The following is a 16,359-nucleotide window of genomic DNA, read 5'->3' as shown; positions in this document are numbered from 1 at the left end:
CAGAGGGACGACAATGCCAGACCCTGGGTGTTGAGGGACCAGATGTAGTCTAAAATAGTGGTGACGGGAGTCTCCATAGGGCGAAGACCTTTCTCCGAACACCAGCAGGAGAAACGCTTCCATTTAGCTGAGTAAGTAGCCCTGGTGGAAGGCTTTCCACTGCCCAGGAGAACCACCCGAACCAGGGTAGAACAGCGTAACTTGGAGCCTGTCAACCACGCAGGAGCCATGCCGTAAGGTGTAGAGACGGAAGGTCCGGGTGACAGAGCCTGCCGTGGTCCTGGGTGATCAGGTCCAGATGTAGGGGCAGGGCAACTGGGTTGGCTACTGAGAGGTCCAGTAACATGGGGTACCAATGCTGTCTGGCCCATGCTGGAGCTATGAGAATCACCCAAGCTCTGTCTCTGCGCACCTTGAGGAGAACCCTGTGTATCAGCGGAACGGGAGGGAATGCGTAAAACAGGTGGGTTGTCCATGGGATCAGGAATGCATCTGCTAGAGACCCTGGCTCCCGACCCTGGAAGGAGCAGAATGCTCGACACTTCCTGTTCTTCCTGGACGCGAAGAGGTCCATCCGGGGACGACCCCACCTCTGGAAGAGTGAGAAGGCGACGTCTGGACGGAGGGACCACTCGTGTGAACGGAAGGATCTGCTCAGCCGATCCGCTAGAGTGTTCCGCACTTCCAGGAGATAGGAGGCGGAAAGGTGAACCGAATGGGCTATGCAAAACTCCCAGAGGTGCATTGCCTCGAGACATAGGGGAGAGGACCTGGTGCCGCCCTGATTGTTGATGTAAAACATGGTCGTCATGTTGTCGGTGAACACCACGACACAACTACCTTGAAGGAGATGGACAAACACTTGACAAGCCAGAGGGACCGCTCTCAACTCTCGTATGTTGATATGGAGGTTGATCTCTTGAGGTGTTCACAAGCCCTGAGTTCTCTGGGCGCCGCAGTGTGCCCCCCAGCCCAGATCTGAGGCGTCCGTAGTCAGGGATGCCGAGGGCTGGGGCGGATGGAACCGGAGCCCCGCACAGACTACGGACTGGTCCAGCCACCACCGAAGGGAGTCCAGTACCCTCTGAGGAACGGTGATGACTGTGTCCAATGAATGTCTGGCCGGCCGGTACTGCGCGATGAGCCAAGATTGAAGAGGCCTCATGCGGAGTCGGGCATATGCCGTCACGAACGTACAGGCCGCCATGTGGCCTAGAAGAGCCAGACATGTTCGTAGAGAGGTCAGCGGGGCCGCCTGCAAGCGCAGAATGATGGCCGACAGCGACTGGAACCTGGGCAAGGGTAGCAAGGCCCTGGCCAGGGTAGAGTCCAGAACGGCCCCGATGAACTCTATCTGCTGCGTGGGGAGCAGAGTAGACTTGTCCACATTGATGACGAGGCCCAAGGCAGCAAAGAGGGTGCTGATCCTGCAGACGTGGTCGCGGACCTGCAGCTCCGATGTGCCTCGGATCAGCCAGTCGTCCAGATAGGGGAAGACATGAATGCGGCAATGTCGAAGGTGTGCGACGACGACTGCGATGCATTTCGTAAACACCCTTGGGGCCGTAGAGAGGCCAAACGGGAGGACCACAAATTGATAATGTTGGCGGTCGACCACAAAGCGGAGGAAACGTCTGTGCTGGGGGGCAATGGAGATGTGGAAATAAGCGTCCTGCATGTCGAGGGCGGCGTACCAGTCTCCGGGATCCAGGGATGGGATGATGGTTCCAAAGGATACCATACGGAACTTCAACTTCACCATATACTTGTTGAGATCCCGCAGGTCAAGGATGGGCCTGAGGCTGGCATTGGACTTGGGGATTAGAAAGTAGCGGGAATAAAACCCCTTGCCCTTCTCGTTTTCCGGAACCGCCTCTATGGCTCCCTTGATGAGAAGCACGTGCACCTCCTGACGGAGGAATTGCTCGTGAGAGGGGTCCCTGAAGAGGGACGGGGATGGTGGGGGGGGCGAAGAAAACTGCAGGCGATAACCGGCCTGCACCGTACGCAAGACCCAACGGTCTGATGTTATTCGGGTCCACGCTGGGAGGAAAAAAGAAAGACGGTTGGAAAACTGCAGGGAAGGATCCGGAGGGGAAACTGGTACTGCGCCCTTGGGCGCACCTTCAAAATGAAGGCTTAGGTCCTGGAGGGGCCTTGGCGGAGCCTTGGTTCTGCCCCGTTTGGCCACCGGACTGCCTGCGGCGGTTGTTCCTGCCGCGGCGCCTAGAGAGGTCCTGCCACGGGCGGAACTGAGGGTACGGCCGCCACTGCTGCTGCTGGTTCTGCTGCCGGAATGGCCTGCGCTGTGTCGCAGGCGTATGCATTCCCAGCGACCGTATTATGACCCTATTGTCCTTGAGGTCTTTTAGTCTGGGGTCTGTTTTATCGGAAAACAGGCCCTGGCCTTCAAACGGGAGGTCCTGGATAGTATGTTGGAGCTCCGGTGGAAGGCCAGAGACCTGCAGCCAAGAAATTCGGCGCATCGTGAGCCCCGAGGCCAGGGTCCGAGCGGCCGAGTCGGCAGCATCAAGGGAGGCCTGTAGCGATGTTCTTGCTACTTTCTTGCCCTCATCCAGGATGGTGGAAAACTCCTGGCGGGCGTCCTGTGGCAAGAGCTCCACGAACTTCCCTGCCGCTACCCACGAGTTGAAGGAGTACCGGCTGAGGAGGGCCTGCTGGTTTGAGACCCTGAGCTGTAGCGCCACCGCCGAATAGACCTTGCGGCCCAGGAGGTCCATTCGTCTCGCCTCCTTCGACTTTGGCGCTGGGGCCTCTTGACCGTGGCGCTCCCTGTCGTTCACCGACTGGACCACCAATGAGCAGGGTGTCGGGTGAACGTAGAGGTATTCATAGCCCTTCGAGGGGGCCATGTACTTCCGTTCCACCCCTCGAGCGGTCGGAGGGATGGAGGCCAATGACTGCCAGATGTTAGTGGCATTGGCCTGGATCGTTTTTATAAAGGGCAGGGCCACTCTGGTGGGCGCATCGGCGGAGAGGATGCTCACCACCGGGTCCTCAATTTCAGACACCTCCTCCGCTTGCAAGTCCAGGTTCTGAGCCACCCGGCGGAGGAGGTCTTGGTGAGCCCTAAGATCGAGTGGGGGAGGGCTGGAGGACGAGGTACCCGCCACTGCCTCATTCGGAGAAGACGACGAGGAAACCCCCGGCAACAGAGTGTCCACGGGGGGTTCCGTGTGGGGCTGCACCTCCGTCTCTGGAGGGAGCTCTGGGTCCCGGTGACTGGACCTGCCGTCTGCTTCCGGGGAAGGAGGGGGTCTAGATACCATCGCCTCCGGTGGTCTGCGTTCCCCCGTAGGGCGGGGGGTAAAGTGTTGCAGACCCTGGGCTTGGGAATACGCCCATGAGGTCCAAAACCCCCACTGTTGAGACCCTCGCTCTTGTGGTGGAGGGTCCTGGAACAGGGCCGAGTGTCTGTCCTGGCCCATGGCATACGCGCTGTCAGCCTGGGAAGACACCGAGGGCTCCCTAGAAGGCCACGGAGGCGCTGAGCCTGATTGGTATGCGTCTCTGTGCTCCGGGTCCGACGCTCCCCTCGGTGCCGAGGGTCGGTGCCGCGACCCACATCGGTGCTGGGATCGGGAACGGTGTGATGACCGGTGCTGGGATCTGGATCGGGAGCGATGTCGGTGCCGGGAGCGGGACCGTGACCTTCGATGAGCGCAGTGCCGGGACGGCAGCGGAGACCGGGACCTGCCACCAGCGCAGTGCCGGGAGGTCAACCTGGATCGGGACCTACCACCGGTTCAGTGCCGGGAGGTCGACCGAGGAGCCGAACGTCGAGGTGAACGGTTCCTGGAGTCTCGGTGCTGGCGGTGAGAGGAGCCCGACCGGGACTGTGCAGATGGCGATCTGTGCCGCGAGTACGATCGGTACCGCCTGGGAGAACGGCGCCCCAAGCGAGAGCATTCATGCCTCCGGGGTGATTGGTATCGAGACTCAGGAGATAGCGCTCGAAGCATTGGTTTACCCCTGGAGGTTACCCGTCCTGGGGGTGCCGGCTGAGGCTGCGATGGCTCCGTCATCGCGATCAAGTCCCGCGCCGAGGCAAAGGTCTCCGGCGTAGACAGTGCCAGTAGCTCGACCCCTGATCTTAAGGGGGAGCTAGGAGGGGCTGGACTGGACGGACCTTCCGGGCCTGGAGTCGACAGCAACCCTGCAGGCGCTGCCGCGGCCAGGGTAGGTGCCGGGCGCTCCACTCGGGCCTGCCTCGATGGTGTTGCAGACGCCGAGGGACGTGAGTCTGCTCCTGGTGCCGGAGATGGTCGGTGCCGAGGAGTCTTGCCGGTGCCGGCGCTGTCCAGTGCCGGAGTAGAATTGGCCGACTGCGCCGCCGGTGCCGGAGTCAGAGCCGCTTCCATGAGGAGAGCGCGGAGCCTCTGATCTCTTTCCTTCTTCGTGCGAGGCTTAAAGGCCTTGCAAATGCGGCACTTTTCGCTGATGTGCGATTCCCCCAGGCACTTAAGGCACGCGTCGTGGGGATCGCTAGTAGGCATCGGCTTCTTGCACGCCGAGCACTGCTTGAAGCCCGGCGAGCCAGGCATGGGCCCGGTGCCGGGCGCCAGGGAGGGCAACGGCCCACCCGCGAGCAATGTTAAACAACTATATACAAGACTCTAATTAACTACTATACTAACAAACTATCTACGAATTATCTATGAACTATTTACAACTAAGACGACGAACAAGTACAGGAGAGCTAGGGACGTGGAGGACAGCAAGCCGCACTCCACAGTTCCAGCAACCGACACGGCGGTAAGAAGGAACTGAGGAGCGGGCGGGCCGGCAGGGGTATATATCTAGTGCCATAGTGGCGCCACTCTAGGGGGCGACCTGCCGGCCCACTGGAGTTGCTAGGGTAAAAAGTTTCCGGCAAACGTGCACGCGCGGCGCGTACACCTACCTGGAATGGATATGAGCAATCACTCGAAGAAGAACCAGCAGTTTTCCCATACAGAGCTGTGGCCAAGGCTTCAGCTCACTCAGCTGTTTGCCCCATCTGCCTCCCAGGAAGCCCTTAATATTTCCCCTACTCCCTCCAGTATGTCAGGGTTAATTGGTTGCTACCTTCACTCTTTAGTATCTGCACTATCCAGTGTCCTCATAACCTTCACACAGATGTAAGTACCACTTTGCAAAATTAGCACTTGGATGAAGAGCAGTTGGCTGAATCTGAATCTGAGCACTACTAGAACAACATTGGTAGGAAGAGGGAAAAGCTTAGACGAACTCACTTCCTCTACAACATCAACCTCTGTCCACAGACTCACATTTCACACTTCTGGGTCATGTTGGTCTCCTAATGGCTACTGGATCTTCAGATAGCTACAGCTATAAGAAAACCTCCTCGTTTCATCTGTGACTAGCCGGAAGAGTGTGTCCCGTCCCATCATTTCAAAGACACATCTGGCCATTATGCACTTATGACATTCAGGCTTGATTATTGTAACTCATTATAATTTTGAATAAAACTACACATCTTGAGAAAACAGTATCTGGTACAAAGCACAGCTGCCCATCTGCTAAGTAACACAAGTTGCCATGAAAGAATCACCTCAGTGCTCCACTCTGCAATGGCTTCTCATTGCATAAAAAGTCCAGTTCAAGGTCACAGTCCTGATATTCAAAGATCTGCCACAGGAACAACTTTAGCTGCCTGAGAAATTGCCTCAGCATCCACAACAACTGTTTCATGAGAATAATATAACTGATGACTAGTAGAGGGAAGCTCTTGAATATGATACAGTGCTTTTACAGGATCTAGAACGTTCACATGATCTAAAGCTCAACACCATTTGAAGTAAGAGTGAGCACTCACCCACACATTCACAAACAAATGGAAAATTTATTTCTTCAACTTACCTTTTGCAGACGATACAAAATTACTCGAGATAGTTAAGTCCAGAGCACATTGCGAAGACTTACAAAGAGATCTCACTATACTGGGTGACTAGGAAGCAAAATGGCAGGTGAAATTCAATGTTGATAAATGCAAAGTAATGCACATTGGAAAACATAATCTCAATATTACATACAAAATGGTGGAGTCTAAATTAGCTGTTAACACTCAAGAAAGAGATCTTGGGAGTTTCAGGGAACTATCCACATTCCCTGAAAACATCTGCTCAGTGTGCAGTGGCAGTCAAAAAAGTGAACAGAATGTTAGGAACCATTACAAAAGGGATAGAAAATAAGGCAGAAAATATCATAATGCAACTATATAAATTTATGGTATGCCCACATCTTGAATACTGCGTGCAGTTCTGGTCACCCCATCTCAGAAAAAGTATATTAGAATTGGAAAAGGTACAGAGTACAGCAACAATATGGAACAGCTTCTGTTTGAGGAGAGATTAAAAAGATTGGTGACAGGTTTCAGAGGGGTAGCCATGTTAGTTTGTATCAGCAAAAACAACGAGGAGTCCTTGTGACACATTAGAGACTAACAAATTTATTTGGGCATAAGCTTTTATGGTTAAAACCCATTTCATCAGATGCATAGAGTGGAAAATACAGAGGCAGGTATATACACAGTACATGAAAAGATGGGAGTACCTTACCAAGGGGTGGGAGAGGTCAGTGCTAAAGGGCCAATTCAGTTAAGGTGGAAGTGGGCTATACCTCTGGTTGAGAACCACTGTGTTACCACAGTACAAATGGATTATCAAACTCTTAAACTTCATCCCTTCCCATCCCTCACACCTCCACTCCTGCCCCCACTGCAATCCATACTTCTGAAGTTGCAGAGTGCAAAGCTGCAGGCCATCTAGACCCAAAAGATTTAATTTGTGGGTGCGGGAGTTGCTGTCCCAAGCGGTGGCTCTAAAAATGTAGCCTTAAATAGTGTTAGCTGTTCGGTGCTTTCAGATGGAGCTGATTTAATATTGATATTAAGAAAAATCTCATGCTCTGTAATTGGCATTTGTAGCAGTATCATATGATTGTGAATTTCAGCTCAATTCATTCCTTGTAGAGACAACTAGAACTACATGCAGAGCATGGGCAGTGGGTATAATAGGCCAGGGAAGGCTTTGCCCTCCCTGGCGCTGCCACCAACCCACCGCTGGACACCTAGGCCACAGTGGCTCCGGCCCTTCCCCGAGACCCTCACTGCTTCCTCCACTCCACTCCCCCGTCCCCACTGTTCTCCGCATCCCTCCTACTCTGGTTGGGGGAGTGAGGACGGACGTGGAAAGCTAGTGACCAGTAGACTGAGCAGGTTTGGCCAGGTGTTGGGGCTGGCGGCGTAGTGGGGAGGAGGGCCTTCAGAGGCAGGAGGAATTGGTGCTTGGAGGCCAGCGGCTCAGCCCAGCAGATACTTGGGGGCCGGGGGAGCCAGTGGCTCGGCCTGGCACAGGGGGAGGCCAGCGCTCAGGGCCACTGGTGGCTCAGCCTTGTCCAGGGCTGGAGGAGGCTGGCAGTTTGGCCCGGCGCCGGGAAAGGCTGGTGGCGGGGGAGGCCAGCAGCTCGGCCAGGTGCTCAGGGAGGCCAACAGCTCAGCCCGACTCTGGTGGGGCAGGGGAGACGTCAAGGGCAGGAGGGGCCGGTGGCTCGGCTGGCAGTTGGAGGATGGGTCGGGGGGGGGGTAGGGCTGGCGGCAGTGGATCAGCCTGATGTGGCTGGGATGGGCGGGCCGGGGCTCCTCTGGTCATTGGGACCCCTCAGTGTCAGGGATTCTCCTTTTACGGGTGGGGCTCCGGTATGGGTGGCCGGGGCCTTGGGCAGAAGGGGTGGGGTTGGCAGGCTAGTCTTCCCAAAGCAGGGGTTCACTGCTGCCCATTATGTGGAGTTCTCTCAAAGCTCCCTAAATGCTGTTACACCTCATGTGGGAGCCATGGCCTGTGATTTGGGGCACATTACTGAAGCTATTCAAATAATTTAGAGAACTGAAATATATATTTAGCAACTGAAGTGGAAGGATTTTACTGTTGAATCATTGTTACTGGGTTTGGGTGTTTAGGAGACTGTCTGGTTCTTATTGATATTTTGTTAAGTGAGACAAGTTCAGCAGAGCCAAATCTTTATGTACATCTGCATGAAAAATGTAGCTCATAGCAATACTATACAATAAGTGGCCCATAGAATGGGTAAACTACAATTATTAATTATTATTATTATTACAAGCCCATTGGCTTTTAGAAAGGAGGTCCAGGTGCCACTGTTTTCTTTGGGCCATGGAGTGCTCCAGGGGATGTTGTTACAGTTTTTCATAGTTGAAGAGCTCTCTTTGGCAACCAAATTGTCTGAATTTCAGCTTCAAACATTGGATTTTTAGGGACTGTGACTTAACTAGCAACATATTATTTTGGGTATCTATTATTTATATAGTGTTCATGACACTTGCAGACAAAAACACTGGAGAAAAACATGTTTATGTTTTTAAAATCCAGCTGTAATAAACACATAAGGATTATAATAAACCCTCTAAGCAATGATTCCTGTCTCCTATGTCACTCCTAAGTTCCCGACCCTGCCTCACACATATCTCACATGGCAAAGGGAGGTGCAAACCCTTAAAGCAACTGGACAACTGTGTAATGCATTAAGGTGAGAGGGGGGATTTCTTTCTGATTCTGTTCATGATGGCATTATATCCCAAAGCATGAAATCTCATTACTCCTTATCTTAATATTCCTAACTATCAATGGAATTATTAGTTATAAAGTTATCCAGCCACTTAGTGGAGAATATTATGCTTGGATGAAATGTTCTCATATCTGCTGTTACACACTGTAGCAGTGCAGGAGCTGAAATCATCCTGTTTTGTTTTTTTTTTATAATCTGGAGTACAGAAATCTTGCTTCAGACTTTAGAATGAATGAGCATGATTAGTTGAGCATTTTCAGCTCAAGTTCTAGAGGACTGGCAATATGTTAAGTATTCTATATGTCAAAGGAATGAATGAATGATGCTCATGTGAGATGGATGGTTTAGAATTTCAAATGGCAACCGTCAGACTATATGGGTTGTACTCTTTTGGCCATGCATTTCTTGATGACAGAAAAGAAATGAGTATAAAGGTTTTATATTACACTTTTGTAAATTATGTAATGGATGTGAATGGCTGTGTCTGGTGGTATAGCCTGTGGACATTGGGAAACGTATTCTGTGCAATGGCCAATATAGAGGACAAGGTTTAGCTCAAAGAAGATATTTAATTTCAACAGGAAGCTCATATTTCCTTGTCTTAGAAACAAGAAAATTGTTAAAAATCTTTTTTAGTCATCTTACTTTGAAAAATGCATTCACTCCTGTCCTGGAGGGTTTGGATGCTAAAGATAATCTGGATATTGGACCACAGCCGCTCTTATGCTTAGATGTATTTATGGAAACTTATTAAAAGCTGCGGACAGTCACAGAAGAAAACAGGAAACAACGTGCTTTCACTACTTTTTGGAAAACTTCTTACCATAATTGTCCTTTCTGTTAATACTTTCTTGTCTGTTTCAGCATAAATGATCTGTCTCTTCCTTGTGGAATTTGGAGGCAGTCCAGTGTTGGTGCTGGGAGGCTCCAGGACTAAACTCTGTCCCTCACTGCAGGCCAGCCACAATAGTGCTTTCAAACCTATAAAACACTCCAATACCTGGTTATCTGCTGTGACCACGGTCCTAGTGAGGAGCCAGCTGTGGTCACTCAATTAGAGTGAACTGGAAAGAATGAGTCAGACAATCCCCATAAAGCTGGTGGATATTCCAATACTTAGATCTACCAAGCCAGCATAAAACAGTTTCTTTATTACCTTACTTGTTACTCAGAAGTCCAAACAACACAGTTCCCTTAAATCAGTGTTTCCCAAACTTGGGATGCCGCTTGTATAGGGAAAGCCCTTGGCGGACTGGGTTGGTTTGTTTACCTGCCGCGTCTGCAGGTCCAGCCAATCACGGCTCCCACGGGCCGCAGTTCGCCACTCCAGGCCAATGGGAGCTGCTGGAATTAAAAATTATTAAAAAACAAAAGAGAAAGAGTATGGTTAAAAGATCAATACACATACAGACGTGAGGTGCAGATTCAGTTCACTGAGGTGCAGATTCATAGCATAGATGGTGAACTTTGTAGTTGCAAAGAGTTCTTTCAGAAATAGTTCATAGGTTATAGTCCAATGTCCAAATATCATATTCAGGCCAATCAGCATAAATGGAACCTCAGTCTTGCGACTCAAACTTCCCCGATGAAGCCTAAGCAGATCTGAGATGTCAGAATCAAGACCCAAGGGTCTTTTTATACAGTGTTCTAGCATCCACTTGACCACATAGTCCTGGCTAAAAACTATAGGCTTTTGATGTAAACCTTTTGCTTTCTAAACACCACCAGTAATTAGTTACACAAAATAACATAGGGTAATTTATCCATTAGGCAGTCCATTATAAACTTCAAAGAGACATATAGACAATGACATTATTTTACCCAAGATTCATTCAAATGTTAATATTCCCTTTTGATCTCTGAATCAATAGTTGTAATTACAGACAGGAACTAAGTAGCATCTAAGATACACACAATTAGTATTTCTAACAATATAGGTTTACATCAGGTCTAGCCTATTTAGCATGAATGGCCCTAATTATCATTTGCATACCTTTCTAACATGACTTTAAAGGTGGGCTTTGGGTCATTCAGCCTGCAAGCTGTTTAATTCTTTCTAGCCATGCATCGCATGTATTTGTCCTTATTGAATTTCATCCTATTTATTTCAGACCATTTCTCCAGTTTCTCAAGATCATTGTGAATTCTAATCCTGTCTTCCAAAGCACTTGCAACCCTCCCAGTTTAGTATCATATGCAAACTTTATAAGTATATTCTCTATGCCATTACCCAAACCATTTATTAACATATTGGACAGAACTGGACCCAAGACAGATCCCTGTGGGAGCCCACTCAATATGCTCTTCCAGCTTGATTGTGAACCATTGAGAACTACTCTCAGAGCATGCTTTTCCAGCCAGTTATACACCACTTTATAGTAGGTTCGTCTAGGCTATAGACATAGGTGCAGAAAAACAGACTGCTTTGAATCAGCCTTGCCTTCACAGATAGCAGTCATTAAATTGGAGTGCTTCTTTGATGCCCATAAGACATGGACTTCAAGCAGGAGGTGATGCTGCAAACATGTCTTTATGCTGTGACAAAGTTCAGGATCATTCATACTTGTGTACTACCTGTATTGCTACATGGGTCAGAAACTTGGACCCTTCTTACAGGGAGACTTGGAGCAGCTAGAGGCATTCCACCAGTGCTGTCAGCACCAAATTCTAAGCAGAAAATGGTTTCACTTTGTGCAAAATTTCAGTCTCGCAGAGATCTGACTTGCCTTCAGTTGCTCATTATGCGCAGAAGTGGTGTTACATGCTCTTTGGCCACATTGCTAAAATAGAGAAGAAAACCCTAGTATATTGTGTCCTCAAACTCTACATTGACATGCAAAGGTTTGCACGCCCTGAACTTATCTGGCACCACTCTCCCAGGAACCCCAAAGATTAATGGATTTTCAGGACTGACCCAGATCTGGGAACTTCACAGCCTGATGCCTGGTGCAATCACATTACCTGTGGTTACTGTGGCTGGCACAACAGTCCTCAGTAGACTGTGTATGTCTGATAACAGTTTGATGTCCAGACATGTTGCCGGTTGTGGAGAGGTAAAGAACCTGCTACTACCGAGAGAAAGTCCCTGTACAAGAGAAAACACTCAGCAAACAGCCCTCCAGGGTGGGAAGACAAAGAATAAATTATTTAAAACCTGATTTTTACACTACTAGCTGAATAAAATCACATAACAGCCCCTTAAGAAGGAGATGCTTGCTTTTGCCTTTTTAGACCTGGAATTTATGGAGTTTTGCAAACTTTACCCCCCAACAGGCTGTGTAGGGTTCTCTCCTTGGGAATCCTGGTTTCTCTGATTCAGCTTTCCCAGCAGAATGGCTTTTTTGAGGGACAAGGCCCCAACATGCCAGTGGGATTCAAAGCCATATGTCATGACAAAGCAAAGGTGGCTGACTAGCAATGGACAGGACATAGCTCATCCTCAGAAGCTCCTGAAAATCTGCCTAAAAAATATAGCATGTCTTGGATTTGGTTCAGTGCTTGTAGGACTACATTGCCACTGCAGGGGTGAGGCATAGGGAGCCTACAAAAGAGGTGCTATACTAGAGGGCAGAGAAGATTAGAGTCTCAGTTCCCTGGTGATTCCTCAGCTGAGTGGAGAGAGAGAGGAACCAGAAGCTGAAATGAGATTGCCATTGCCACCCCCCAAAACTTAATATGCTAAATCAAACTGGTCCAGAGAAATTGAACTGCTGGAAGAATTTTTGGTGGCTTGCTCTGAGAGGGACTTAGTCCTAAAGCCCCCAGCAATGACACCGGATTGCCTCTGAATTCTATAGGGAAGAGATATAGCACATTTGTCGAAGATGAATGAAGAAGCTGTGTAAGCCAAAATAAAGTCTTACAGGAATGCACAAATCTGCTTGGGTTATTAAATGGGTTGGTTAGATTGGACATCTTGATTGTCTTTTTGCTCAGTGCTAAGTGCCCTCAGGCAGTGTAGGGAACACTATGAACTGCACTCCAAGCATCTGGTCTATGCACCAGCAAAGTGTTAAACTGGGATGGAGGAAAGGCAGTAACAGCAGCTGTACATAATTTGGCCCAGTATTTCAGTTACAGTAGCACTGATACTAAACCAATCAGCAGTCTACTCTGATTCTTCCAGGTTTCTTTCTACATATATCAGGACTCCTTTTTTCTCAACGCATATATCAGCTAAATTGAACACAGGACATATTGCTCACTGTCCAATGGCTCAAAGGGAAATGCACGGGGATCACTTACAAACATTCAGAGTGCAGTTTTGCTACATCTACATTGTCTAGCACTGTGCAATGAACCATGAAAGTATGGATCAGGTTCTCTCGAGGTTAGACAGAAAAGTGTTTAATATTCAAATTTATGATTCACAGTCCAGTGTTGCTTTTAAAACTTGTATCTGGAGTAAAATAAAGCTTCATTTTGTAATGTTTTGTATTGCAATCTGTTTTCTTCTAATCTCCCTGAAACCTGATATGAATAGCAGGAAGCAGAAATAATGAGAAAACAATTGTATATTTTTCTTTTTAATAACATCTTCCACTCATTTTATTATTTAAAACAATCTTTACTTTGCTTTTAAGTATTGTTATGCAAACTCTCAAATGTTACAGTTACTGAGATACTTGACTTTAAAAACATCACCAGTGAAATAATAATTTCCATTACCAGTTCAATAACTTCTTTAGACTGAGGGAGAAAAGAATCATTCTTAGAACTTGCATTTAAATTATTCATATTGAAAGATTTAATACAATGGACAAAGGGCAAAATATTAAACCATTAGAAAAAAGGCAGCTTAGGATAGGTGTAACTGGTTACATGTGCTATACTCTATAAAGTTTCTGTCATAGTTTGAAGGACAGGGTTTACTTGATGTCACACAGGAGCGCCACTCCTCTCAGTATCCAATGATCTGGAGATACAATTGTCCTTAAATAGATCACAGTGATGTAGGTCAGATCCGTCCTCCTGGGTTTCTTGTAAATAGGACAAACATAGAGTTTGGGATCCTTGGGACCGGTTGTGTTAACAGAAAATATGTGCACCACAGGGAGTATTGTGAAGAGAATCTTTGGTGTAGGTTCAGTGAGTTTACTATTACGTCTGTCCCAGCCTGCGCCATCCAAGTACAGTCCGTAAATATAAACCCCTTCCTGTGTGGAGAGGGAGCAGATATGTTATGCATATATGGTATCTGGTTTAACTTATACAATGAATAATTAATTTAAACCTCTCAAAATAAACATATGTATTATAGTTAGAAGGATCTGCAATAAGAAAAAAATGAATTTATAATTTAACATTAAATAACTTGAAAAATCTTCAGAGCATAATGTGATTGAAATGAGTGGAGATTAGTTAGTTGAGTAAGTGAGTTCATCAAAAAGAAGATATTATCTAACATTCATTCCGAAGTACTTTACATAAATCGTAAGAATATATGCCATAATTATTCCATGACCGAAGAATGGATGCATTTTGATAGGTGCACCTTTATCCCATTTTTTAGTAAATAGCACAGATATTTTCTATTTCAGTTCAACACAGAACCCAAGAGTTAGTATAGCTTAGTGTGAATATCTGAATATTTCTTTAATACCTTATTTTCATAAGCTGCAAAAGAGAAAGTAAGAATCCTCACATTTTTTGTAATTTGTATTTAACTTCTAAAATGGATAAAAACTGTGAGGCGAATACAGTGTCAACTTTTCTTCTAGCAATTTGAAATGCCTTAATTATGAAAAAATATATATTAAATACAGAATTTAATATAAAAATATCTTCACATGTCATACATACATTAGGGGGTGTTGTGATTTCTTCTTTAGATTGCTTTAAAACTTCATTATGTATTGTAACTGTATCTAACGCCCAGCCTTTATGCGCTCGAGTTGCTTCTTGTCTCATTGCTGTCAGGAATCCTGAAAAGTCAAGCCACAGAATTTAGTGTAGCTCACTTGAGCAAAAGAACTAACAAGAAGGTGGATGGGGTCCACCTAGTGAACACTCCCCAGGCTACTGAACTGGACCCAACGTGGGGTCTCATCTGCTCTTGGCTTGCTGGGGGTAGGCAGAATTTAGGCACTGGCTCTGGGCCTTTAGGCACATGCTTCAGGTACAGACCCTGTGTTTGACACCCCTCTTGACAGTGATGATCTGCCTAGGTCCTGAAACTAGTGCCAGCTCTCTCAAGCCTCCACAGTAGCTGTTGCATGTTCACAGAGTTTCACCAAAGCTATGCACCCTTTGGTTTACCTTTTCCCGCTTTGGGGATTATTGGACAGCATATGCAAATAACACAGATTCTACAATGGAATTTCTAAACATGCACAATTTACTCTTAGCAGCACAAGAGCTATACAGATCTATTGAAAAACAACCCGGATTCCTAGAGGTGTTGACAAATGGCAACCAGTTAAGCGCAATCATGGGTCATTAACCTGACGGATCTCCTATTCAAATGACAGCATCTTTGGACAGCTTGGATACTTTAAATCCTTGGCACCTCAGGATGAAAGGAAATGAACAAGGAGTCCAATCTCCTTGTGGATTTTGTTCGCTTGATGTAAGTCTTTAGTGCTTTTTTGATATTTAGGGTCCACCACTGCTTTGTGGCTGGGTACTGTTTCCATGGGCAGAATGAAGGAAGTCATAGGGTCAAAGGCAGGGGTGGTAACAACTTTCAATGCCCGTGGTAGATCCCACTTAGGGAATATCAGTCTGACTAATTGTCTGGCCGGTCTGATTGCTCTGAGAAATCTGGATACCTGAGAATTCTACCAAGGAGCCCAAGGATCCTGCGAAGACTACACTACTTAGGGCTAATACCTAGTGTGCTATGGTGCTGGACTGGACTTTATCTGCACCTTCCCAAAGAAGTCCAGAGTGGCCAGAATTCCAGGATCCCTTGGAACAATTTTGTTCTCTTGGCACCACAAACTGAACTTGGTCCATAGGTTTTTAGCATGGAAACTCCCCTGGATGAGAGCAGAATCATGATCACTTTGGAAGATAGGCCAAGTACAACTAACACTTTTCTTTCAATAGCCAGACAATCTGAGACTGAATGGAGGAACAGGTCTTGGAAAAAACATGTCTGGTATCATCATCTAACTGTGGTTCTAGCTTGAATTCTGTCCGATAAGAGAACCAGGGTCTCCTTGGCCAATACGAAGCTAGCACTATCATCCTTGCTTTTTCTCACCTTATATTTTGGATCATCTTCCCTAGGAGAGGGAAGGGCAGGAAGGCATATAGCAAGTCTTGCAGCCATCTGTGTAACAGAGCATTTGTCCCCATGGATTAGGGGTTTGTTTCCCAGGTGAAGACTTCTGGCTGTTTTGCATTCTTGCAATTGGCAAAGAAGTTTGACAGGGGAGACCGAACCTCTGCGAGATCAAAGTAAACACTTCCTGGTTAAGGCATTATGCCAAGTAATTGACTTTGCATCTGCTGAGCCAGTCGCCTGTTGTTTCTGCTCTCTCTTTATATGTCTTACCTTTAGGAAAGGGAGAGTCTTGTTTACCCACTCCATTGTCTCCACAGTTTCTGCATGTAGAGCTATGCTCCTTGTTCCTCCTTGATTGTTTATATATCCAACCATAGACATGTCTGATTGGACCAAGATGGGATTGCCCTGTAGGTAGCTCAGGAATTTTAGCAGAGCTAGTCTGACAGCTGTGAGCTCTAAGAACTTGATGCTACGGTTCCCTTCCTGGAGCTCCAGATAGTCAACATTGTTCTTGGTCC

At 47.5% G+C, this 16,359-nt stretch overlaps 1 protein-coding gene across 1 annotated transcript in view; it reads right to left on the bottom strand.

The window, feature by feature from the left end:
- Positions 1-13,475: 13,475 nt before the first annotated feature.
- Positions 13,476-16,359, bottom strand: part of DNAH8 (dynein axonemal heavy chain 8) — a 567,023-nt gene continuing 564,139 nt past the window's right edge. Inside the window, 2 exon segments of the mRNA XM_030557275.1 lie at positions 13,476-13,763; positions 14,410-14,531. Coding sequence (XP_030413135.1) covers positions 13,476-13,763; positions 14,410-14,531 — 410 coding nt within the window.

The sequence above is a fragment of the Gopherus evgoodei genome, chromosome 3 (genome assembly GCF_007399415.2).
Source record: "Gopherus evgoodei ecotype Sinaloan lineage chromosome 3, rGopEvg1_v1.p, whole genome shotgun sequence".
In the NCBI taxonomy this organism is placed as follows: domain Eukaryota; kingdom Metazoa; phylum Chordata; order Testudines; family Testudinidae; genus Gopherus; species Gopherus evgoodei.
This window is presented reverse-complemented; position numbering and strand designations above follow the sequence as displayed.